The sequence below is a fragment of the Podarcis pityusensis genome, assembly GCF_964106645.2.
Source record: "Podarcis pityusensis genome assembly, chromosome: 5".
NCBI classification, from domain to species: Eukaryota; Metazoa; Chordata; class Lepidosauria; order Squamata; family Lacertidae; genus Podarcis; species Podarcis pityusensis.
Window position 1 is genome coordinate 28,563,797 of NC_138032.1, and position 27,459 is coordinate 28,591,255.

At 40.1% G+C, this 27,459-nt stretch overlaps 2 protein-coding genes across 2 annotated transcripts in view; one reads left to right on the top strand and one right to left on the bottom strand.

The window, feature by feature from the left end:
• Positions 1-798: 798 nt before the first annotated feature.
• On the bottom strand, positions 799-23,520 carry DAW1 (dynein assembly factor with WD repeats 1). Its single transcript, XM_081007011.1, has 13 exons — positions 23,357-23,520; positions 20,518-20,590; positions 18,308-18,452; positions 14,781-14,839; positions 14,085-14,207; positions 13,833-13,932; positions 13,162-13,269; positions 11,711-11,817; positions 8,865-8,967; positions 7,532-7,646; positions 6,393-6,469; positions 2,183-2,345; positions 799-967 (listed from the first exon to the last, which is right to left on the bottom strand). Exons 1-13 carry the CDS (start codon positions 23,394-23,396, stop codon positions 933-935), a joined length of 1,248 nt encoding a protein of 415 aa, XP_080863137.1. The 5' UTR covers positions 23,397-23,520; the 3' UTR covers positions 799-932.
• The window catches only part of SLC19A3 (solute carrier family 19 member 3), a 39,989-nt gene continuing 36,050 nt past the window's right edge, over positions 23,521-27,459 (top strand). Inside the window, exon 1 of the mRNA XM_081006937.1 lies at positions 23,521-23,741. The gene's annotated coding sequence lies outside the window, so the exon portion shown is untranslated. The remainder of the gene's footprint in view (positions 23,742-27,459) is intronic.

Genomic DNA, 27,459 nt, shown 5'->3' on the forward strand with positions numbered 1-27,459 from the left:
GGGAGGGGTAGGACTTTTGCAACTTCCCCACCATGACACAATAGTACCACTCCCAAGCTAAATGCATGAACCCATAAAGTGTTTTACACTCCAGAACCTAGATAATATATAATATTTTTATTCATATAGCACAAAGGAAAAGGTTAAAAAGTGAAGCATCCTTTGTAGCAGTTGAGAAAAACATTTACCAAATGTTTGGTGCATACCCACTACCATCCATTATGCTGCTTCGTAGTGTGTGGCCTGAAGTTTAGGAACTAAGTGATTTACGCTGAAGATTAATATTGCATTTCAGATACAGTTTTTAAATATATTGTTAGTCACTCTAAGGCTTCAAGATGGAAGAGACTATAAATCCAATATGTAATAAGTTTTTTTTTAATTTGATGAGTAAATATAGAGCTATATGGCAGATTTTTATTTTTTTTTAAGTTTTAATAAGCACTTTCTTCAGAGGTTTCAGAGAATACTTGAACAGAGAGTTTTAATATATGCTCAACTGTTAATACTACATAAAGAGCTGGACTTTTATAGTGTTTTAAATATTTTTATTAAATAAAAATGAAGCATAGTAAAAATCATCCAACCAAATGTGAGAGGCATTCAAGTAAGGCAATGCATTGCTAATAAGATCACGGTGCTTCCCTCCCCCTTTTCCCCACCCAACCGGCCTAAAAACCATTACAAAGAAAACAATGCCACTTGTCGCAACTAAGTCACTAACACATATATCAATGCTATTAGAGTAGAACCTATCACATAACTAGCTAACATTGCTAATTTCACGAGTCCAGGAAATAAGTCTACTTCAGTAACATTTTTAAAAAGGCAAAAGCAGAAAACAGGTTTTTGAAGGGCTTAGTAGTTATTGCCTGTATAATAAGCTCCTCATATAAAAGCCACTGGGAAGTCAGGTCAGAGATTGTCCTCAATTAGCGCCATATCCTACATGTATTATCCTTGCTACCTAGAAAGAAAAGTAATAGATTAACATTTCAAACGTCATTCATATATCTATAATATAAAACTACAGCTTCCTGTTATTTGGGGCAGGAGATATTTCAAATACACCTCTTGCTCTCAAATTCATTGGCAATCTTGTCTTCCAACTCTGACGCAGTTGAATGAATTAGAGTTTAGCAAAGGACACTTTGCAAACTTCTCTCCTTCAAAAGAATGAGACAACACAAGCTTTGTATATAGAACTTCCCAAGTTGAAGCCCAAATATCTCTAGATCAAAAAGATCTCAGGTAGGAAGGCTGAGAAATTTCCATGCTTGAGATCTTGGAGAGGCACTTAGTTTCAGAAAAGACAGAACTACTGAGCATAAGGCAGTTTCATGTGTTCTGGGCTTTTAACAGGAACCCAACAGGCATACACATTCAAAAGGTGCACCTTTTCTCATCACTAAATCACTAAAACAGGAACCCAACAGGCGTATACATTCAAAAGGTGCACCTTTTCTCATCACTAAATCTCTGTGCATCCCATGAATATTTGTCTGCAATGTTGTTGTTAAAGACATAGAGCTTCTATCAGAAAAAAAGGTGCCAACACAGATTGCAACCTACATATCAGTATCTTGGGGTGAATCCGAGGCCACCATCTAAGAATTGCCAACCTAACTCTTGTACAAATTCTAAACTAGTTGTGTTGAGATGCTGTAGAAAAGGCATCTTAAATTTGGCTCTAGGATTACAATTGCCTTAGTAATGCTGCTATGCCCCCATTCCCCTCTTATTGCAATGTTGGAAAAACACCTCCACTGATGAAAGAGGAAAGCACCACCGGAATCAATGAGATACTAGCAAATAAAATGTATATAGCACAGGAAAATGTATTTAGCTGTTCAAATTTGCAGGTTGCCTTAATGCATCCTCCCAGTGAAAAGTTTAAAGAGCGGAGCCATATCTATTTGTTGAAATTTCTTGTTCCAATGGCTGTCCCATTCCCCCACCCCACCCTACTTACTTAACCAACTTCTCTAGGCCAGCACTCCGTTTTGAAACAATTCAACTAGTGTGGAAAAGCAATATGCCACAGAAATAACTGTTTGATCCAAATTTTCAACGGAACTGGACTGAATGAGGTATGACAACAGACACCAGGAAACTGTCCTTATTTGACATCACTTTAGCATAAACAAGTAGAAGGACAATTTTCAATATAGCTGTTAGTTACCTGTAATGATTATATTGCCCTTGTAATTGAAAGCACACGAAAATATTTCATCAGTGTGGCCTTCTAGTATTTGAATGCATTGTCCTGTCTGAGGCTCCCAAAGCCGAGCTGTCTTATCTGAGCTGGCTGTAAGAATACGACTGCCTTGAGGATTGAAACAGATCTTTTAAAAACAAAGAAACAAGAATTAGTTTTTAAAGAGGCAAGGAAGTGTCATTGATTATCTTAAAGTTTGTCCACCATGGTTCACGCAGGTTTGAAGTCTGAGACAACAGCCCCTGAATATATTTTGTCTTCCAGTTTCTATCTACAGGGGTAGATTCAGAGGCTGGAGTGGGCTGATCAATAATAAACCCTCCAAAGCAAAGAGCTTTTCTGTCTTTCGTCTTAAAACAAGGGTCATGTCACACATTATCCTGTGAAGTACTTGATTCCAAGTAGACAAATATTCACAAAGTGGCTCAATCATGGGTGGCTTCTGTGAATAAATTCTGGTTTTAATGCTAAACAAGAGCCTTTCAAAAATTACAACACTTGCTGTACCATATTTTATATTTGGGATTACATTTCTGAGAACTACCGTATTTTTCACTCCATAGGGCGTACTGGATTATAGGGCGCACCTAGTTTTTAGGGGGGGAAATAAAGGAAAAAAATATTTATTTCACCCCACCCCCAGCCCCAAAGAGCAAAGAAGCCAAGACAGCGAGCGGGATCCATCCCGCTGGCTGTCTTGGCTTCGTTTTTAGCCGTGGGGCTGGGGGCGGGGGAAGCCTGAGCTTCCCCCGACCCCAGCCTCCAGAACAGGTCCGGGAGCGAAGGCGAGGTTGCGCGCAACCTTGCCTTTGCTCCCGGTGCTTGCTGCTATCCGCAAGCCTTCTAAGCCCGGCAGGAACTCCCAGGCTTCAGCGAAAGCCTGCATTCGCTCCATAGGACGCACACACATTTCCCCTTCATTTTTGGAGGGGGAAAAGTGCGTCCTATAGAGCGAAAAATACGGTAAATAGTAACTTATGAAACATTCCCAGTTCCACAAGCCAGCACAATGACTTAAAGTGATCCAAGACAGTAATCAAGGATCTTGCTCAGGTAGGAAGGAATTGCCACCTCAAGATAATAACTCTGGGATTATTTAGGATTTATTTATCAAATTTGTATACCGCCCTTCATCTGAAAATCACAGGACAGTTCACAACACAAAAATACTAGATGAAAACACAAAATACATGATAAAAACGGAAACAAAAACAAACCAATATCCCCCCTCCCACAAACACACTTAAAAGGCCATAGAATATTCAGCCAAAGGTCTGCTTATAGAGAAACATTTTGCTTGGAGCCTAAAGATATGCAGTGAAGGCACCAAGTGAGCAATGGAGAGAATAATGAATTACAGTCACATATGCAATGAGGAGTTCAGTAGCCAAATATAATTGTGATGTTAATATTCAATTAGCGACTAGCCTCATGTTTGAAATCAACATTCCAAAAATTTAAAATTCTTTCTCATCCACCTGCACCTTTATTCAATAATTTCTGCCCTTTTCTCTCCTTTACCAAATAGGTCAGTTTAAACCTAAGTGTTACTCTGGAGGCTCCTTGCAGTCCTCCAAAGGCCTTAGTGCATCTCTTTAGTGCATAGATTCATGAGCCACATAAACCGATTCTTGACAGCAGTCCTTTAACCTTTACCTATTGCTGCCTCTCAACTTAGGGACACATCTGATAGCTGAATCGTGACATTTGTCATTTCATATGTGCACAGCAAATGGGAAACATTAATGAAGTACATATAAAATTGTGGGATGTAGAACAGTTATTTCCTTAGGAAACTCATAAAAATAACTTTTCAAAGAAGGAAGCAAAATCCAAAGACAGGCATTCCAAAACCTTACATGGAAACCGTTTTATATTCTGTTTGAATAGCTTTCTGCTTTTTAAAAAAGCTATAGAATCAGTAGCAATTCTTCCTTTCTTATTGAGTCTACAATGTTTATTTATTTTATGTAAAATAACTATAATTACTACTACTCTTTAAGCTTTTGGAACTAAAAAAGAAATTGGAAATTTTAATCTGCAAATACAATTTTATCCTTGCTATATTAGATTCATCATATCACAGTGCTGCCAAATTTCATCACACAGACACTAATATTTCCTTTAATCATCCAAACAGATACTGAACCTGTCACTGCTCTCCAAAAATTAAATGACAAAACAGAGTATCTAGCCAACAACACTGCCATAAATCAGGAAACATATGTATGGGCTGCCTTCGTCTTGCTCATGCAGTATGGATTTAAGAACAACCTAAGCATCTGTCTCTAACATATATATAAAAAGGTACCCCTGCCCGTACGGGCCAGTCTTGACAGACTCTAGGGTTGTGCGCTCATCTCACTCTATAGGCCGGGAGCCAGCGCTGTCCGCAGACACTTCCGGGTCACGTGGCCAGTGCGACAAGCTGCATCTGGCGAGCCAGAGCAGCACACGGAACGCCGTTTACCTTCCCGCTGGTAAGCGGTCCCTATTTATCTACTTGCACCCGGGGGTGCTTTCGAACTGCTAGGTTGGCAGGAGCTGGGACTGAAGGACGGGAGTGCACCCCGCCGCGGGGATTCGAACCGCCGACCTTCTGATCGGCAAGTCCTAGGCGCTGAGGTTTTACCCACAGCGCCACCCACGTCCCTTAACGTATATATACATTTATGCAAATATTTTCAATTTTTTTTTACTTTCAAGGTTAAACTGGCCTGAGGAAAGATTCTGTTCAGCATATATAATATAGATAATTTAAAAGCTGATCTTCCTGTGCTGCCCAAATTCCCTTTTTATAGCACTATTAAAAGTAGGCCTACATTCTGTTGCTTCTGGTTTCTATAAAGGTGCATCATCCAAGGATGTAAGAGAGGTGTAGTTTAGACTGTAGCTTTCTTATCATGTACACATTACCATATGAAACATGCATGAAAAACCACACTAAAAATTGCAGCTGGAAAAGCCCAACACAGAGATACAGTCTTATTTAATGCTGTTGTTTGTTGTTTAGTCATTTAGTTGTGTCCGACCCTTCATGACCCCATGGACCAGAGCACGCCAGGCACTCCTGTCTTCCACTGCCTCCCGCAGTTTGGTCAGACTCATGCTGGTATTTAATGCTACTGTACTTAAAATTATAGGAAAGGAGGGTAGCAGTAGAGTATCACCCAGTTTCACCAAAAAATCTTTCTATTCAAGTTAATAGATAACCTGAAAGCCCTCAAAAATCTCACATAAATCTCAAAGGCTGACATCCCACCTCCAGTTATTCAGGAGTAAGTCCCACTGGGCAGTGGTATGTACTTGCAGGATTGTTCACTCAAACTGCAAGAATAATGTTTTTCAATTAGCAGATTTTATAACAGAATACTAACTGTGGGATGTAAACACAGGAGCAGTCAATGACAACATTCCTAGAGTGTACATGTTAGAACATGGGGAGGGATGTCTGTCCAGCAAGCAGGTAAACTTCCTGGGGACGGACTTCCTCCGCATGTGACCAGAGGTGGGTGTGGCCTCACCTGTGCAGGTAATGACAAAAGCACAGGGCAGGCAGCCATCTCTCTCTCTCTGCCATTTTCCATCGACGAGGAAGCATCTAAAGATGCTCTCTTGGCTCTCAGCCAAGAGAGGAGGAAAGGACTATCTTGCTATAAGATAGATTCTGAATGTATGTAACCTTTTTAAGCTGTCTGCCTTCTGGGATCATATTGTGAACAGAACGTGAGTAAACTCTTTTATACTTTTATAAAGACTGTGTCGTGTCTTGTATTTTAAGAGGGAACAAAAGGGGAAATTACCAGAGTAATTATTATAGAGGTTCTAGCGAACCTGTGCACACGTTACCGTTGCGAACCTAAAAGGGGAATGTCTATAAACTCTGCTGATATTTTGGGAACTTGTTAGCACAAGTTGGATAAGGATATAATCCCACAATATATCCTCTCCTGCATCCCAGAACATTCCCACACTAACCTCTGCACTTTCCTAACACACTGGAGACATAAAGTGATAAAGCACTATAAAAAACAGCAAGGGAGAGAAGTTGCTTTCCTGGTCCATACTCAGGAAGTGAGAGATCATACAAACAAGCAAAATGGCCAAAGCTAACTGTAATTTAGAACAACATTCTACTCAGGGCAGCAGCACAGAGAAATAAAACAACAGTCACCTTTGAAATTTCTCCTCCATGGCCTTCAAGTTTTGATATACATTTTTTTGTTTCTGCATCATAAACTCTTGCTGATCCTTAAGTAGAAAACAAACAAAACAATCATGCGTTTAGTATAGGCATTTATCTGTTGACGCATCTGCAATTTTGTCAAGAACCAGAGAAGGCAAATGTTAGAAATGACTGGCTGCAACTCAAAGCCCACTGATTTAGAGAAGGGATGGTTGAATCTGTCAATTTTGGTTTCCCTTAAGTTTCTCATTTTTCAAATCTCAAGTACAATTCTCAACATTTCAGTATCAGTTGGCAGATTTTTTTAAAGTTCTCATGAAAATTCATCAGCCTTTCCAAATATAGCCTAATATACACATTTTTGTATACAATTTCCCCTAATATAATGCATTTTTGCAAAAATATATTCACTAATATAACGTAATATTATTTTCAACAAAATATGTTTTATATGTACACTTTAGTATATGCATTTTTGATCGGACAGCAAAATTCAGACTTCAAATTTTGAAAGATGGTTGTGTTTACATTCTTGTATTGTCTGGGAAAGTACAAATTAGGTGGGTTTGCCTTGAAATGTAAACTGAATTTGTTCCCATCCCTATATGGGAGTACATACAGTTGCCATGCATACTCTTTCACTATAAACTTTTGATGTTCTGTGCTGGTCACTGAAAGCAGGTTAAAACTGCATGGTCTTATGAGAAGGCGGCACTCATATGAAAATGGTTTGGAAGCTTCTAGACTCGTTAGACTGATCCGATATATGAGATAGCTTGGGGCAGAAGACTGAGTTAAATATCACAGCCCTGTGAGAAAGCTGCCAAAGAGCACATCACATAACTCGTAAAAAATGGCTCACTATATGGATATAATCGTTCCTTGGTCCTATTATGGAGGTTTTCCATAAGATTGGCTGTATTAGAAAACTTAGCCAGTTTCCAGAACATGCACTCACCTCACCAGAGTTCCTCTCTTAGAGGATTCTTTCTTTGCCCTCATGTGGAGTCATCCATGATGCACAGAAGGAGTTACTGGGAGTTGCCATGTTACCCCTCAAGAGATGCTCTTCAAATCAGCTGACACGGGATGAAGACATTTTAATAAAAAAAATCAATTTCACCTACCATCAGCTGAGGCAGTTGCAATACGCTGGCCAGTGTAATCAAAGCAAACGTCTAATACTTCATCATCATGGCCTGTTAATGTTGCCACACGCTTGCCAGTCAGTGCGTTCCACAACTGCAACGTGGACAGAAAGCAAAATTGCAGGCAAATAATGACAGGGAACCCAAATCAGCTTCTTTATTTATTTGACTGAACTGCTTGCGGCCTGTGTAGCTAGTCAATCACTATTTGTTCTTTCGTATGAGCACACAGATTTGGCAGAAAGCAAGGTTAACAAATATTTTGCTTGACGTGTTACCAGCACAAGCCAGATATCTCCTGGAATTCATTTCCATGCTAGCAGCTGATTCAGATTCAACTCTTAATGCCAATAAAGGCTAGAAAATAAAAGAAAAAAGAAAAGAACTCCCCAGAAGTCAATAAATGTTGGTGTTTCTTCCCTAAACCAGGCTAGCCTATAGTGTTCTTCTTATTTTATGTATTTCTTTCTTTTGAAGTGTGATATTGCAAATGAACTGGCGGGGCATTTTTAGGGATAAACTTTGGGCCTTTTTTAAGAAAGACGGAATGTAAAGGAATTGGACTTTACTGTCCTGGACTGTTTGTCTATAAAAGAGGAATGCATCTTTTTATCTGTCTGCTCATTTGGGAAGTATAGGGTTAATGTGGAGTCTTAGCCGGTGCCCCAGGACTAATAAACTATCAAGGCATAGGGTCCACCATTGCTGATGTGACTAACTGCACACCTGTCTCTAGGGGTGGGAAAATTAAAAGCTCCTAGCTTCCTTGTTCCTGCAGCCTCTGGAGGGAATCAAATGACAGACAGGGAGAAGCTATATAAGCAGGTGGATAGCCAAGAGGTGGGTTCACCAAGCAGATGATACACAGGTGATACACAGAGATTCTGGAGAGTTTGAGAGGAAAGCTTCAAGGAAGAAAGGCCTACTTGTGAACAAGGAATCCTGTTAAGAGCCTGGTGAGTTGAGATTGTTTTGGTTTAGGCAAAGTGGATCACAATTAACTAATTTTAATTTGTTTTTGCTCCAAATGAAATATTTTGGTTTTCTGCATCCAGCACTGAATGCATATTATCAGGCAGTGTGTACATGCCCTTTGTCTATTATTTTAAAGAGAAGTAAGAGTAAACCTACACCTTTATTCTGTACGTGCTCTTGGAGAAAAGCTAATTTTTCCCACACTTCTTCATGCAGGCCAAGAAGAATGTATTCCTGGATTCAGACCCACAAATGTATGGATTAGTCAATACTATGATTATTTTTTGTATACTACTGAGAGCAATAAATCAGATTAATAGGGATCCAACTATCTTACCATGCATGTTTTATCCATTGATCCAGTGATTATAAGAGTGCAGTCCCAGTTGAACTGTGCACTACTTATTTCCGCACGATGGCCTATTAAAGTATGCATCCTCCTGCCAGGAAAGAATAAAAAACATGTTATGTGGTTGATTCAAATAGAAATGTATTATGCAAAGGGGCATCTATAAAAAGAAATAGACAAAATGCTACAGGTTAAATCTTTAATGTTTCCCCAGTCATTTGCAGTGCAATCCTATGCATGCTTACTCAGCAATAAAAGTCACAGTTCAATGAGGTGTCCTCCCAAATAAATATACATAGGATTGCAGCCTTTGTATTACAATTTGACCTACACGTGCAAGTCTACGTAAATCTTCAGAAGCCTCAGATCTGATTAACACAATTTTCTGTGGAATTTGTTAAGAAATTTTTTCAAGTGCTTAAACTTTCCACACATACACACACAAAAAATGTTTGTAAGTGATTGGATTCCAACTGCAAATACAATATTAGGCAGTTGACAGTTTCAAAGCTTTGCATTTGGTTACTAAACACAAGTAAAATAAGCATGCTAAATTAGATCACTCTCTAGGGCATCGGAGGATTTTCCAATGCAAACTAGAAATTTTCTGATGCCAACTACTGTAACTAGAATTAGCATGAGAAAATTATCCAGTGCACATTTGTTCCCATATAATACACAAGGACACATGGTGGATACACATCTGGGAGTCTCAGCTGGTTATGACTCCCTAGCACCTATCCACTGCATGTTTAGAAATAGTATTTTTCAACCTAGATACAATTCAGCTGCACAACAAGGCAAAAAGTATAATTCAAGTATTACTGGTTATCTCATAGATAATCAAGAGTGGACAATTACACAGGCAGAACATATAAAGTCACAGGGCAATAATAGTTCAATCCTGTTGGCAGACCAATTCTGCATTACAAAGATGTCTTCAAATGTCACATGAAGGATGAGAGCATCAGCGCTGTGTGGGAACTCCTTGCAGATGATGAGACAGACACTGAGGTTGGGTATCCATAGCAGTGAGCAGAGGAGGAATGACTGCTGGGAGGAGTGCAGAGAGAAAAAACGAGGTGGTGCATCTGCATCAGCACAACCAGACACCTTCATCTACCCCAGCGGCAACAAAAACGGGTCTCTCCTGTTTCTACATCTACAGCAGGCGCTGCAACCTTCCAACAAACTGACTTTACCCACAAAGGAACACTTCTCCTTTGTCTCCGAGACAGACAGATGCCAAGCTGTTGCTACAGCACAAAAGAACTCTAGGGTGCTGGTTTTATAGCTTGCTATATAGTTCTCCATATAAATACATTAAAGAGAGTTTTGAAGCCACATGGGCAAAGTAAAATGCTTCACCTGACATCATTTTGATGCCAGGTGATTCACAGGTGGGCAGTTCCATCTACCGGACCCACTGAGGGCAGGCTAATATATATTTCACTTTGAAGAAAGTGTGAAAATTAGTTGTCAATGATCATTTTAGATCCTATAGGTTAAACCCTAGAAAACCTTAATGAGTATGTATACTGCAGAGAATGTAAATCAGTGTGTTTTTGGGGTCACAGAATAGTCATCACTGCAATTCAAGAAACCATTAATGAATACCACTGCAGTCATACCACTCACTCATGCATCCGTGTTTTTGTGTTTGTGTCTGTACACAATCAATCTTTAACATGTGTATTCATGTGTTTCCTATGGTTCAGTGCTTTATAACCTATACAACCATTCATGGGTGTTCCCTTATATAATATGTGTAACTTGTGGTCCTTCTTAGACTGCACATAAAGGTAAAGGGTAAAGGGACCCCTAACTGTTAAGTTCAGTCGCGAACGACTCTGAGGTTGCAGCGCTCATCTCGCTTTACAGGCCGAGGGAGCCGGCGTTTGTCCACAGACAGCTTCCGGGTCATGTGGCCAGCATGACTAAACCGCTTCTGGCGAACCAGAGCAGCGCACGGAAATGCTGTTTACCTTCCTGCCGGAGCAGTACCTATTTATCTACTTGCACTTTGACGTGCTTTCGAACTACTAGGTTGGCAGGAGCTGGGACTGAGCAACATAGAGACACCTTAATTAATGGTTGCACCAAATGAAAACATCACAAAAGCAAATATTCTGAAGGGGGGGAAAATCCTATTTGCTTGTGGTAATTTTTTAAAAAATTATATTAATGTTCACAAACCAATTACACTATTTAATTCATATCATGTATTTATAATTATATTGACCCTTCAGCGATAACTTAAGATGGGAAATGAATGTTATCATCATAATGCTGATCATCATAAGGCTTTTATTGTTTCCACTGTATCAATTTGACAAAACGTTATTCAGATGCATTAGTTTCATGATACTGAATAGGTCCATAGTTTCCCATGAAAGCTAGGGGTGGTCTCTTTGCAGACCTTGAATAGCACCTGCTAGTCATATTTGGGTTTGATGGACCATTGGTCTAATTCAATATAAGAAAGCTCATGCCATGATTATTCAATGCAAGCCTCCCAGGTGAAGAAACAAAGGTCTAAGATTAATATCACAATATATATCCTTCACTGCTCTGCTATAATATGCTACATAACTTGCCACACTATTATCTTAGCTCTCTGGCAGATGGAACTTTGAACTGTTGCTAGGGAGAATTGCAGAGAAACAATATGCCTAGTTTTCATCTTCCTGGTTTCTAGAAGCTTATTGTTGCTTGAAATGTACTAAATACGAACAAATAAAGGCAGATTTATAATTTGAACAACTCTAGAGCCTGTACAGAATAATTTTAAGAGTTCTGTAAAGTATGAAATAAAACAAGATTTAAAATAGTACCTGCCCGTGCCAACATCCCACACTGCAACTGTATGGTCAAAGGAACCGGTGATGATTCTGTCTCCTGTAGTATTAAATGATAATGCAATAATCTCTGCAGAGTGCCCCTGAAGTTATAAAAAGAAGGTTTAAAGTTTAAACAAAGATCTTTATGTAGAAATAATCTAGGACAGGCATAGGCAAACTCGGCCCTCCAGATATTTTGGGACTATAACTCCCATCATCCTTGACCGCTGGTCCTGTTAGCTAGGGATGATGGGAGTTGTAGTCCCAAAGCATCTGGAGGGCCGAGTTTGCCTATGCCTGATCTAGGATTTATAAAGATGTACAAACTTTAAAGATTCTGTGTTTAGTTTTCTTTGTTACTATTATTTTATGGAAAGTGATCCTGGAAAAAAAGTCCTTCCAGTTGTCTGTAAACATACAACTTTATGTTTTATTCAAAAAACCTCCCCCCCCCCCCAAAGATTCAAAAAAGAACATAGAAAATCCCAGTCTGGATGGGCAAAGTATCATGTAATATAAGGTCCTGGGTCACTTTTAGACAACCTGCTTATTGAGCATTCAGTCTCAGTTGCTTTCATGGAGGTTAGACAGTCAGCTATTATACTGAGCATTCATTCTGATTTCTTTGTGGGAAGGTTAATTAAATAACACTGATATCTGGGTTCAAATCGTCATATTCAAATCATGAATCTCACTCAGTGACCCTGGGTCAGTTACTGTCTCTCAACACTAGCCTACCTTACAAAGTTGTTATATATTTTTAAATATTTCCTTGACCTCCTGAGAGGAAAGGCAGAAGAAAAATGAAATTTTAAAAATTGAGCATCTTGCAGGGATCGAATTACACCATCATCCAAAGTTTGTGCAGATTTTTAAAAACTGTGAAGCAGCCAATAGCAATACCTGTCTACATGTATTTGTGATATTATTAAGAGAGCTCTCTTCAATCTTACAGGGTATATTATAACCCCTTTATTTATAATCCCAGGTAATAATAGATCTGAAAGCAATTACACAGTGCCTTTGAGTGCAGGAGAGGTTTCAAAGAATATTACCAGTCCATTTTAATTAATAAAGCAGGTCATTCTACCTTGTAGTAGTAAAGCCACAGAATCTGGAAAACGTATGTTATTTAGGCCGCAATCCTATTCACACTTAGCTGGGAGGGAGCCCCGCGGAACACAGTAGGTTTTCCAAATAAATATGCACAGGATTGCTCTGCACTTAAGATTTAATGGTTTTTAATTAGTATCACAGCTTTCAGTCTTCCTTTATGTTTGCTTAATGCATTATTTAGCTACATATGCTAAGAGTTCTGAATAAATTCTCATCTCTGACTTTTGCAAATGATAATTAAGAACTGCTCTTTTAATTAAGAACTGCTCTTTTAATAGCAATTTCACAAAAAAACACCCAAGTCATCACTAATAAGAGCTGCAACCCACTGTTAATCTGACTACTTCTTCTCCAGTCTGTATGTCCCATAATTTAGCTGTGGTATCCATACTTCCAGTAGCAACCAATGTACTTTGAAGATTAAATGACAAGCAAACCTGTTAGGAAAAAAGAGAGAAGGAAAACCTTTATTAGAAATTCTTGGATTTTCTGTTCTCCTAGGTACTGGTCCCAGTCACAATATGTTAGAGCATGACAGTAACTGTTTCTAGTCATTGCCCCATTGACTGTTTATAGGCCTATAAAATAAAACATGACAGCCATAGGATCATAGCTGGTAATAAAGACTCATTTGATTGCTTGGAATATTTTCCTTGGGATACAGGAAGGAATTTTACTCTCACAATTAGACCATGTGGAGGGACAATGTCCATTGTAATTACAGCAATAAAGGAGCCCATTCTACCTTGTAATGATAATGCCACAGAATCAGGAAAAATATGTTACAACAAACATGGAGCTACAACTGCTCCATATCTTCACTTAAGTAGGTACAAATTATCGTCCCAGATTTTTTTGAGAATAGTAGCATGTATTGTGGTACTTGTTAGCATAGTTTCACTGAGAATAACAGAGAAAACAACACTTAACTTTAAAGAGGTTTTTAAGAATTTGATTGTACCATATGTAGTAATGATTATTCCAAAGCTCCTGTACTCACTATTTCTGCTGTGTGTCCCCTAAAGGTGTAATAGCACTTTCCTGTGTCTACACTCCATAATTTGCAGGTCTTGTCAAATGATCCAGTTGCAATCTTGTCACTAAATTTTAAAGAATGAAACAGAGTACAAGGGGAAAGTAAAAAACGATTTACAAAGAAGAATTAAAATGATTTGGATGTAGAGTACCAAAGAAATAATGTGCTGAGGCCATCTAGGGCTTTAAAGATCAAAGATTCTGAAAAGTTGCATACCCATACGGATTATTGAAAGCAATTGCATAGACCACATTCCTATGTCCTTCCAGAGAACGTAACTCTTCTCCTGAAGCAGTGTCCCAAAGTTTGCATGTTCTGTCATAGCTTCCAGTGATAAAACTAGAGTGGACAAGAAGAATGGAAGGTTTAAGAAACATTTCTTCCATATTCCTCACCCCACAATTTATGCCACTGCTGACTACATTGCTAAAACATCTCAGAGGGATCAGAAAAAATACAAATTCTTGTGAATTGACTCTACTGCTTCTAAGTTCCTCTCAATTAATGATATTTTAAAAAACATGTTGGGTTTTTGTTGTAATTTACGTATTTCCCCTGCTCCCCATCCCCTTTCAGTTTTCTCAGTTGATTTGATGAAGGATCAAAGACCAGGCAAGAAGAGTATAAGGAGAACAACTGGAGATTTAATACAAGGGGAGGGAGGCAAAACAAGAGATATCTTACATTTTCCACTGTCATTTTGCTGTATTTTCTTTTACAAAATAAGAATTGTTAACTAAATATGTTGGATTTTGGCATTTCCAATCCTACTAATTATCTTAATAACCCTTTTTTGAACCAGAATATCAGCAGAGGAAATTATAGACTGTAAAATACTATATAGTATTCAGTTTATATTTCGATAAGCCTTGGTAGATCATGCATAGTTTGAATTCAAACACCCAAACTTACCAAGAACCTGATTTGTTAAAGGCAACATTAGTCAGTGGCAATATATGAGCCCGGAGTACCTGAAATTAGAAAATAAAGGTAATATAATTTTCTTTACATTCCTAGGTATTTGCCTTCACAAATCTAAATACTTAAATATTATTTTAATCAATGGGAGCGGCTAAACTAAAGTTAAGCACTTTTAAGTCACATTAATCTCAGTAGTGTTGTTTTAAGGATACATTTACTTTTCCTATTGAACTTAGCGGGGCTTTGGAAAGACTGGGCCCATTTGGATTAAAACCTTATGTTATAGCAGCGTGTTGTATCCATGACACATTCAAACCCCTATTAAGTTATGTTACGACAGCTTGCTACTATGCTGGGAACACCACCACCAACAAAAAAACCTTTATCACCCAGGAAACTGCAAAGAAAGGTATAGGTTTACACCAATTCTGTGTCTTCATTTAGGAGGTGTTGCTGGCAACTGCAATGTGCTATAAAGTGGAAATGCAACACTAGTCCTCTTTCCAATTACACACTGCATACCCCTAATTATTCCTCATGCTCAATAGATTTGTACAGTTCTTATTACTGCACAAGAAAATCACTACCAGCAGCACTCTTTATTACAAGGATGGGAACGCTCAGACCTGGAGGGCCAAATGCAGCCCTCCAGACCTTTCTATCTCACCCTCAGGACTCTCACCAGGCCTCACCCCTTCCCCTGATCAACAGCCCTGATCTGTAGCCTCCTTGGGTGCTTTGCCTCGCTGAGATAATGCTTCTTGTCTGCCTGGGTGAAGGATTAACAGATGTATGTGTGGATAACAGAAACCTGTTGGTATTGCATGGCTAGAATGTAGCATGCTGTACAAAGGAAAGAAGCACACTGATGGATTCCTCTGGATTCCTCATCCCTGCTTTGTCACAATTCAGGTAAAGTCAGTTTTGTCTGTAACTTTCTTGTAACAAATCTTTGAGTAATTAACTGTACATATCCATTATTCCTTCTCCCAATAATATTACAATCTCAGATATTCAAAGCTCAACTGTCAGAACTGGATCCATGCCTCTAGGTGAATTAGTGGAAGGTACTGTGTAACTCTTAAAAGATTTATCTACAACGCCTGACTTTGAACCATCTTGACAAAACAAAAGAAGGGGATATAGATTTGGAATTATGTAGTAGCCTATCTGTGGGGTCATGAACCAGCCAAGTTCAACTTATTATTTTTTTAAAATAACAAAATAGCAGTCAATTTAACAATGTGAAAGTGTAGAGCACTGCAATGACACTACATCAGTGTAATCACCTTTCCAAAAATAAAAATAAGCCATAATTCAAGAAGCTGGTGTTAAGACAATGACTAGAAAGAAAAACTATTTCTAGGCCAACTGTGTGAAAGCACTTAAAAACTCTTAAAGTCGAGTACAAATAGTGAGAGAATGTGAGAGACACCGCTTCCTTATACATATTATCAAGAGCAGATTGCACCAACATTGGATCTGTTGATCTGGGCACCAAGATATTCTCAAGCATGCATGAGATGTTTTGAGAGTGTACCTAATTTGACATATTTTCATCAACAGTCAAACTCACTGCTGTTTTTCCACAAACAGCTTTTTACTGGTCTACAGCATGGAGCAGCTCAACCTTCACGACAGATTCCCCACCCCACCCTGCATCCTGCACCCTGTTCAGAAGCAGAAAACAGCCTTATATTGCTAGCCAAAGGATACAGATCACTTTTCACTGCTTGGGGAAAAGGGGGGCCATGAAAGAATCAGCAAAAAAGAAGCCTCTCCCAAACATTGACTAACAGCTTGAGTTCAGTGTTGTGCTGTTCTTTAAAACCATCAGATCCCCAAATTTCAGCAACAGACTGTCTGTCAGCTGGCGCTCTAGAAGAAACAAAGATCCTCATGTTTGCTGCTAGATGGAAGGTAGTGTGCTGTTCTTAAGAGATCTATCCACACTCTTTGACATGCAGATGAGGAAGGGACATCAGTAAGAGCTCTGGTTCATATTTAAATCAATTTTTCCCACACAGCTATTCTACAAAGAGACCATCCCTTTATATAGTCTTCCTATGATTTCCCTCCCAGCCACCCCCCATACAAATACAGGCTTTCTGAGAGTCTGTGCTGATTGTAAATCAGTCACTTAACCACATAATGCAGCAAGGATATGTGCATCAAGCACTGCAACTTATTTTGCAACATGCTTGACTACTTTCATGTATTGGTCAGCTCCCGGTGCCAGTCTCTTTCAGCAGAGATAACCAAGGGAGTGATGAGTGAGCTCCCTGGAGAGGCTAGGCTCTGGCTGAAATTCTCTTTCTGAAAATCAGCAGCAATTAACTTCTGGTTAGGTAACTCAACACTGCCATCTGGCACTCCGAAAAAGGTACTGCAGATTGTGGAAAAGCTACTGAAACTGACAACAGACAAAACACCTCCAATTCCACCACCCACAGGAGTTGTGGTTGTTATTAAATGCATTACCTGCCCTTCATCAGCAGGTCTCAGGGTGGGTTGCAACAATTTAAAATCCAATAATAAAAACAGTTAAAAACAACTTGCAGTCACAGAATTGGAACTGTGTGAGAATTAATATATTCATGTGATCTGTTGTCAGAACAGAATATTAGATAAAAAGCCCAAAACCACTGCACTCAGGCTTGGCCTTCCATGTGACATCTTCCCCTGAGCAGTGGCTCATGGGGTGCAGAGGCAGTGGCAGTGCTGTAGTCATCAGGGCAATGGCAGTGAGGCTGGGAGAGCTCCAAACTAGCCGAAATGGCCCAATAAGTTTATTGTCACCACTGGGAGGACACCACTGCCTTCACCCCACTCACAAGTTACCACCTGCTTCTACTTGCGCCTTTACAGAGTCTGTGGACTAGGGCTGCACAACCTGAGAGGCACCAACCTGAATGCAGCCCATATTCATGCATGGTGTTCCACTAGGAGCTTGATAAACCTGCTTCTTCTGCCAGCCAGGAGCAGCAGAAATTGAACTCGAGGCAAGCCACAATACATTGCTAACTGGCATTCTCTGGGGAAGTGGGACACAACCAGCTCAGGCCTGCTTATCCAAACACAGGAAACACCAACATGTAAATAACCACGTTCCTCACTCATAAGCTGCTTCAGTATACTCAAACATGATCCTTAGAGTCCATATTCAAATAAACAACTAAAACCTGCAATGAAATGTTGCTGTGTATCCTTAAAAGGGTGCCAGCCAGCCCTGCCCTCCTCCGGAATACTCCATTCCATCCCTACAACCTAGTTTCTATTATCCCCCCACAACATTCCATGGCTACAGAGCATGGTCGCTGGCTTGCGTGAGGGTCTACTGCAGCATAAGCAGGCTGCTATCTCCTCCTTTCTCAGCAACCCTGCTTTGGCTCCATTTCTGCCAGCTCTCACAACGACCTGAGAGCAGGACAGTTTAACCAACAGCCATTTAAAGCCTCTAGTTTCTGTGTATTTACATAACTGAAAGCAAGTATCAGAAATTGTCTCATGGCTCTTACCTTAAAGAGATAGAATTTGTGGTCCACCTGTTGACCTAGCTTCTCTTGTAGTCGCAGTATTAAATGTACAACCTGGTCTTTACGTGATGCTGTGATGAGAGGTTCTGCTTTTCTTATATCTGCTACTAAGGCTTCTACATCTGTACTAAAGTAGAATAATGTTTAAAGATATTAAAACACAATTTTCATCTCCTGAAGTTAAGAGAAAATGAAATCCTTCTGTTGTTTTTATCAACCAGGATGAAAGGGGGAAGGGGAGTCATTTTGATATTTTCCCATGTGCCAACCGCAGAATAGGGGCAGGGTACCTGTGGGTCTCCACAGATGTATTTTTTTATATTTCCATAAAAACAGATGTACATTTATTTACATTGAACTCTATGGGATTTACTTCTGAATAAACACATAGAGGATTGGACTATGTCATAGAAGCCTCAGAGCACACATCAGTCAGGAAGATAGATACAAAATTTCTTGCCCCCCACATAAGAAGTAGACAGCCACAGGAAATTCCTGAGTTCACCTAGAAATACCTAAGTCCAGTGTCAGCTGCTAACATAATCCACACCAATTGTAAAACTTTAGATTTCTAGGTTAGGCCTTGCATCTTTTGAGTATATGACAGGTTTCCCATTTTTCAGTCATTTTATTTACAATTTTAATGTTTTCTACTTGAATGTGATTAATTTTGAATATTCTGTATGTTTAGGTCTTTCCTAGTGACTTGTTCCTAGTGGCGTGCTCTGGTCCATGGGGTCACAAAGAGTTGGACACAACTAAACGACTAAACAACAACAACAGTGACTTGTTCATGCAGGTTTAAAACAAGTGGTCAGCTCTACTCTGTTGCTTGAATTTAAATAACCTCAGTGACAGCACTCATACCTGTTTTTTGTTTTAATTTCAAACAACATGCTAATTTGTCAAAAAATATCACATAGTCTTAAAAAGTTTACTTTGGCATTGTGTTTCTCAGGGTTAGTCATGGGAGGTAAGGAGTTAAAATTCTCTTTAAGCTAAAAAAATAAATATTCTAAAAATAATCTCAAAGCTTTTGGTATGTTAAAAGCACAGCAGCATCACAGGGAACAAATATACAATTTACAAAACTAGATCCTGTTTGTGAGGGATTTCCGTATGGATAGTCTCAGTGGTGAAGGATCTATATTCCACTAGGGAATAACATCCATTGAACAAATGGAGTTTATCCAGTATGTTTTCCATACAGGTCACTGACATGCTCAAGGACTACATTTGTTAGGTATGCTTGCAAAAGTATATTACATATAAGACGCTGAGTTGGATCCTGATGGAAAATTTAGTTCCACTGAATGCTTTAGTCCAGCTGAAATAAATATAGGACTTAAAGCTAGCCATCATGACAACCTTATCCCAATTATTTCAAGGGGGCTTCAGCATAATTAATCTAAATCTAACCCAATGTCTGTTTTCTGAAACATTTCTTTGACATATTCAATTTAGCCCAGGAAAGCTCCCAGGATCAAGTCTTAATTGTGGCTTTGAAAGATGCCTTTTGCATGCTCCTGCCAGTGCACATCAAGTAATCAAGGCAGAGGTGTGCAAGAGAGGTTTACAACAAATATGAACACCAAAGCCAATATATATCTTTATATGTCTAATTCAGATACACTTTATGAATGCTGGAGATCTTCTCACAAGGCATGAAATGCATCTTATATTTGTTACTCACATATATCTCATTGTGGGAATACTATGTTTTAGAACATAGGAAGCTGCCTTACACTGAGTAAGACCATTCATCCATCTAGCTCAGTATTTTCTATGCTGACTGGCAGAAGTTTTCAGAGTTTCAGACAGAGTCCTTCCCAACCTCACACGGAGGTGCCAGGGATTAAACCTGGGACCTTCTCTATGAAAGGCTACAGCCCTTTCCAAAAATGCTGTAACTTCATCAGTTGTGAAATGGAAACCACACACCCCTGAATTTTCAACCCTATGAAGTTTTCATTGAAAGTAGCAGCCATATTGCTAGATATGCCATAGGAGACAGGATTGGGCACTAACACCTCAATCTTAAATGACTGTACTTGGAAGAGGATGATTTGACAGCATGATTGTCTTATTCAATATGACCAGAAACACTGCAATACATTTCTTAGCTGTTTAGCAGATTTGTATATATCAGTAAAGTTGTTCTGTGTCAATATCCAGCAAAATATAATACTCACGCAGCACTGAGATCCAGTAAATCTATAGATTTGGTTTTCACTTCCCCACCTTGAACATATTCCAAAATAATGCCTTTGAAGAAGCAAAACAAGACAATTATTAATTCAGTATCAAGCTAGATTCTGATGGCACACAGTACAAAGACTGACCTTCCCTTCGATAAAAAAAATCCTATTGATTTCAGAAGCAACACATCTAACTTAAACCATATAAGGGAGCAGAATCAGGCAGACATCTTGTCATTTTCTATAGTGACACATGGTAAGACACAGGTCAGGGGCCAAAGAACTGTGAAACTGGATGCATATGCTAAAGGCTCTTTGAACTTATGGTCTTCAAAGGCAACCCCCATTCCACATGACAAGCTGCTTTTCAAATGTGAAGGGTGTTGTGATATGGCTTGAGGATTTCCTGTTCAAAGGGGAAATGCCCAAAATTCCACTGTCCATGTACAAGCCCACACAATCCTACATCTTCTCAGATGTCCCTCTATGTGCAAAGGATTCCCAGTCACTGAAGCAGCTCTTTTAAACTTCAGCTAGTCTTCACATAGAAAAAATAAATACTGACTCTTATAACCAATGTAATTATTCATGATACACACAGAACTCTGGATCATCCGATAGAACACCACATCATTAACTTATGGAATTCTCTGGCACAAGATAAAAAATGAGAACAGGAAAACGGCCCGGGAAATAGCAGAAGTGCTGCTGTAGATGAAGGAGGAAGCTTTGCTAGTGTTTTGTTTTTGTTTTTAAAGAAAAAGGTAGACCAACCTTGCTAAGGTGAATGAAACATAAAAAATTTAAAGGCTTTGTAAAATAGGGGACGATAGTTGTAACTCTCTCACTAATGATGTTACAGATACAATTCATGTACATGTAACTATACACAACACAGGAGAAACTCTAGTTAGTAAAAGAATCCAGTTTTCCAGCAACAAAATTAAGTGGTGCAATATGTGATGCCCCTGAAACAGAAATGCTTCTTTTAGGAATACCAGTGTGGTTCCTGCTACAGTTGAGTTACAGTAGCTTGCATAAGCCCACTTGTGTTTGTCCATGGCAAAGGCTCAAACACTTTAAATGGCTATTTGCTGGTCTGAATAATTGACCTGGGAATTCAACGCTTGCCCTTAGATGGTCATGGCCATCTAAGACTGATACTTTCAGGTTACTGTAGGATCATAGCCCAAACAACTGATAGTATAGAAAAGCAGAAGCTACTTCACCAACTTAATTTACCAGTTTGAGATCTTCCAAATATAAAAGTAAATCTGCAAAATATGACACCCTGTCTAATATATATAACAACTGAGATATACATAGAAGCAAACTGACTGCCACATTACCTTTATTGCATTCTGTGGTAATCCAGTTACAAATAATTTGTGGATTCTGTATTAGACTAATGCTTTGATATTAGTCTGTTGTTCCCTATAGGAAACAGTATGATATACAGTATACCATTATTTGGCTTATGGCTGAATTGTCAACATTACACAAATGTTTGTAACACTAGGGATTTAGTAGAATGCAGCTTTTCTTCAAGTCACCTCATACATCAATTCATAAGTAATAAATCATTTCAGCTGACAGCAGCTATGGCTTTTTATCTACCCATGGTGCACAACCATGAACTGAGTACTTTGTGTTCCTACTGCCTGTCATATGCTAAAGTTATCTTGGTTACCATAAGGTACTTTTAGTTAAAACTCCACAACTATTAAATGTCAAAAGCCTATGCACTGACTTCAGCAGAGTGGTCAATGTAACTGTCTATCAGAACCATCTAAATGTCATCCTAGGCAACCACAAGATAAAGCTGTCACAGATAGAAAGGGTCAGACAAATAGGGCCCAGTTATTTTATTTATGACATTTATATTGCATCATTTCTCCACAACGCTGAATGCAGCAAACATGATTTTCTTACCCATCTTATCCCCACGACAACCCTAAAAGGTAGGTTTGGGCTGAGATAGTCACTTGGAAAGCTTAATGACTGAGTTGGGATTTGCACCTGGATATAATAAACTAGCACTCTTAATCATGACACCACTCTGGCCCTCATTGTGCATTATTCCGGTACATCTTCAGTGTGGGGGACTCATACACAAAAGTGCATTTCAACGGGGTAAGTTCCATCTTTGAGCACTTGCAAGTGACTTTTCTTTTTGAAACCGTTCCTGCGTTTGCCTTTGATTCCCCATTAACTATTAATTTAATTTCTAAAAAGCACAAGAACATGTTTGAAACAAGTTTCCCCAAAAGAGTAGGCATGGTTACTTAAGAGTTAAGGAAAAGGCACTCTGCACAACCTCAGATAAACTATGTTTCTATTGTTGTTGTTATTTCACATTTCATGGTCGAGGCTGCAATCCTGTGCTCACTTATCGATTTTGCTTGCTTGCTTGCTTCTTTAGAAGCACTGCCAGTCCATGCAATATGTTCAACGCATTAAACCTACTACGGAACAAGCTCTCACTGAAGACGGAACGCAACGGAGCTTCTTTTCCATTCAACAGACCTGCTGAGCAAATGGGTTCCGGGGCTCAACTCTTTCAACTAAACCTTCCCCCCGCCCGCGACTCTTTCCCCTCCACATTTGTGTTTCCCGGGGTGTGTGTTTGTGTGTCATTGTGTGTGTGTGTGTGTGTATATATATATATATATATATATCCGTTAACCCTTTCTTCCCCGACTCCACCATCCCCTCCTTTCAATCGCCCACGCTTGCCCGCCGCACGTAAGGCTTCCCCGTCGTCATTCCCCCGCTCCCCATCTTTAACACTGACCCCTCACACTGCCCTGCCCTGCCCTGCCCCACTCCGCACCCGGCGGGTAATATCGCAGCAAGAACCGCTTCAGCTTCATCTCGTCCCGGGCGGCCGAGGCCTCCAAGCCGGCGCCGTTGTCATAGGAACCAGACAAACCGACGCTCTCCGCAGCGCGCACGCGCGGCCCGGGACTACCCCCGCCCCCTCTCCTCTGCCGCCCGCAGCTACTCCGGCTCCGCCCTCACAGGGCTGACTAGCGGGGGTCGGGGGGGCGGTGCATTGTGCGCGAGCGCCGTGGGAGCTTGGCGCGCTTTTTGAGCCCGTTGCTATGGCAGCAGGGCGTGAGGGGATAAGTCACCTGCTTCCCGTTGCCTCACAGTGGGTTTTTTTTGGGGGGCGGCGGTGTCGTAAGAGGAATTCGGAGAGGAAACCGCGCAGGAGGGTAAGGGAGGGGCTTGCATTGCGATCCTATGAACCATTATTGCGCCTAAGACGGAAGCTGCGGTGCGCGAGCCTGTACTGTTTTGTCCCCACACAGCCATAGAGCCCTCTGGGTGACCTTGAGCCTGTCATTGTCTCGCAGCCTGCCCTACCTCGCAAGGTTGTTGTGACGGAGAGGGGGGAGGGTCTTGTTGTTCTCCACCTTGAGCTCCTTGGAGGGGAGATAAATGTAATACAGTAGTACCTCAGGTTACATACGCTTCAGGTTACATATGCTTCAGGTTACAGACTCCGCTAACCCAGAAATAGTGCTTCAGGTTAAGAACTTTGCTTCAGGATAAGAACAGAAATCGTGCTCCAGTGGCGTGGCAGCAGCAGGAGGCCCCATTATCTAAAGTGGTGCTTCAGGTTAAGAACAGTTTCAGGTTAAGAATGGACCTCCAGAACGAATTAAGTACTTAAAGTACTTGACCGGAGGTACCCCTGTAATAATAAAACGAATTATGACTCCAAAGGCCCACCTGACTTCAATGAGGCTTGCTCCTAGCTAAATGGAAGTAAGGTTGCAGTACTGTAAAGGTAAAGGGATCCCTGACCATTAGGTCCAGTCGTGACCGACTCTGGGGTTGGGGCGCTTATCTCGCTTTATTGGCCGAGGGAGCCAGTGTACAGCTTCTGGGTCATGTGGCCAGCATGACTAAGCCGCTTCTGGCGAACCAGAACAGCGCACGGAAACACCATTTACCTTCCCGCCGGAGCAGTACCTATTTATCTACTTGCACTTTGACGTGCTTTCAAACTGCTAGGTTGGCAGGAGCAGAGACCAAGCAACGGGAGCTCACCCTGTCGCGGGGATTCAAACCACCGAGCTTCTGATTGGCAAGTCCTAGGCTCTGTGGTTTAACCCACAGTGCCACCCACGTCCCACCCGCTGTACTGTAGCATGATCCAAACCAGGAAGAAGCCCCCTTGAACTCGACAGCATGTGCTCACTAGGAAATGTGTAGGAAGGAGCGTAGCCCAGAGATACTTCAAATGGTGCAGACAGCTTTGTGGGTGTTTCTTAGAGAAGAGCTTCCCTCCTGCCATCACAACAGTGTGTGCAAAATTTTAGCAGATGATGCCTATTACATTCAATCGTGCTACGAATAAAGGTGTGGAGGTTTAAAAGTTGTGAAGAAGGAATGTCAGAAGTTGCATCTTCTGTATATTAGTGCTGGACAGGTGGAAAAGTAATCTTTAAGCAGTTTACAGGGATGCAATAAATCAGAATCATAAAGCGAAACTTCAGTTAAAATGCCTGTGAGCCATGCATCCAAGCTATCGGGGCCCACCAACAGCGACTCCCTCCAAAGATATTGGTGATTGGGCAGGAATATAAGGCAGTCCTTGAAGTATCCAGGGCCTTGTAAATTAGTACAAGAGCTTTGAACCTGGCCTGGTAGTGTATTGGCAGCCAGTGCAATTTTTTAAGTACCAGATTTATGTTCTGGCAATGGTCTGTCCTCATTAACAGCTGCAGCATTTTGCAACAGCTGGAATCCCCAGAACAGGCCCAAAGGTAGCACCACAACAGAGCACATTGCAATAATCAAGCATTGAGGTTATCAGTGGAATTGAAGTGTAGCAGCCCTTGCCCCACCCTAATTATTTAAATGCTCTTTATCGGGATCACAAAATTCCATATAGAATTTATTAATCTCCCCATCCCCAAGCACCTGTCAAAAACCTAGTTCCTCTAATTTCAGTTGTGACAACAAAACTCACAGCTGCCTCTACCAGTAGAAAGGGCATGATACTAACCATTACTATGCCTCCAAACAAAGGGGAATGAAACAGAAAAACCTCAAGCACACCAAATCACTGGAAAGTATTGAGACTTTCTGTAGCTGCTGTGGGTTTATCTTACAAGAACAAAGTATTAGTTATCTCATAAACAGTACTGTCTAAAAGAGAATTGATTTAACATATCTTTCTGCAGCTTTGGAGAAAATCAGCAAGTTTGCAGAGAAATACCGTATTTTTTGCACCATAACACTCACTTTTTTCTTCCTAGAAAGTAAGGGGAAATGTCTGTGCATGTTATGGAGGGAATGCCTATGGGTGGCATGCCTACAGATTTTCCTCCTTTAAAAACTACGTGCGTGTTATGGTCGGGTGCATGTTATAGAGCGAAAAATACGGTACTTCTGCAAAAGAGCAGTGACCGTGTACTCTTTCCTTCAGTTATCAATATTAATTAATCCTGATCAAATACCCAAATAAATATTGGTGGTAATCAGTGAACCTTCAAAGTATTCATATTGACAGTATGAACAAATTTATATACTGTGGGAAATATATGCAACAGTGAAAAAGGCCAAGTTGTTTAAAACTTGAAAAGAAAATTAACATTATAAGTCAACACAAATATGATACAGGTCAGAGTTTAATAAACCACCACATTTTCAAAGCATTCTTATGACTACCTGCTGTTTACGCTTTGAAGATGAATCTTTTATGCTTCAAAGTCAGGAAATAAGATACAATAGCAGAGGGTTTTTAAAATACTTTGGGGGATAAGAATGCTTGGCTTTTTGAATCGGTTTGTTTGTTTTATTTTATTTGCATTGAAGAATGAGGTGTTCGTTTAAATGAAAAAATGCTTCTAGAGTGTTCTGATATGCACAATAGTATTGGTTTGCAATCACTTGCTGGTTCATTTAGGATTACTTCACACTAACCAGCAGAGGTGTTTTCTGGGAGCACATTGGTTTTGGCTCTGCAACCGTCATAAAGTGGGAAAGGAAGTGGTGGGTTTGTAAACATGCAGCAGAGACTTATTAGGAAGATGCATCCATGGCTTCTCATTTGTCCACTCGATATCACCATGACTTTGCAGCAGATATGATGGGGAACCTATGACCCTCCAGATGTTGTTGGACTATCATCAGCTCCAGTCAACAAGATCAAAGAGGATTAATTCAATCCTTGGGTCATGCTGCAATCCAGCACTCACAGATTGGAAACCCAGAATGAGGCTGGTTGATGCCAACCCGCACCCTGCAGTACTGCATAATTTTTTTAGGCAACACTAATTGCCAGACACAGGCAGACCAATCTTTGACAAAGAAGTCAGCTGTTTTCCAATGGCATGCCACCTCTGATCGAGCTGCTGCCAGCAAGAAGATAATTAAATTTCTACATATTAGTTCTCCCTTTTGGATTTCTGGGATGCATAGTATAACCAGTGTTGGGCCAGGAATCTATAATATGCTCCTTTACACTTGAAATTAAGCTAAAGACGGAAAGCCAAATAATTAATCTACCATGCTTTCTCTTGATACCCGAAACAGACATTGTCTGAGACCTTGGTTCTACAAAGTTCTACATTGTGGGTTGTATGCAACAAGTGACTTCGGCAAACTTTTTTTTAAAAAACAACACTTCATGCACAGCATATAATTATAAGCAGGCTTCACTTCTAGGCAGTCCTAAGTGGCTAGGTAGCAGTTTTGTACTTTGGTACATGCATATTTACTGCTTGGAAATCTAAGACAATGAAGAAAGGCTGAAGGGAATGATTTTTCATTGAAATGGGAAAGAGAAGCCTAACAAGACATCTTCAGGAGGAGGAGGTAGTGAGTAAAAATACAAATCTTGCATATACCAATGATCCTTTACTGTATTTACAAGGAAAATACCTTATATTCTGACATCTGTCCCTGCTAAAACTCTCT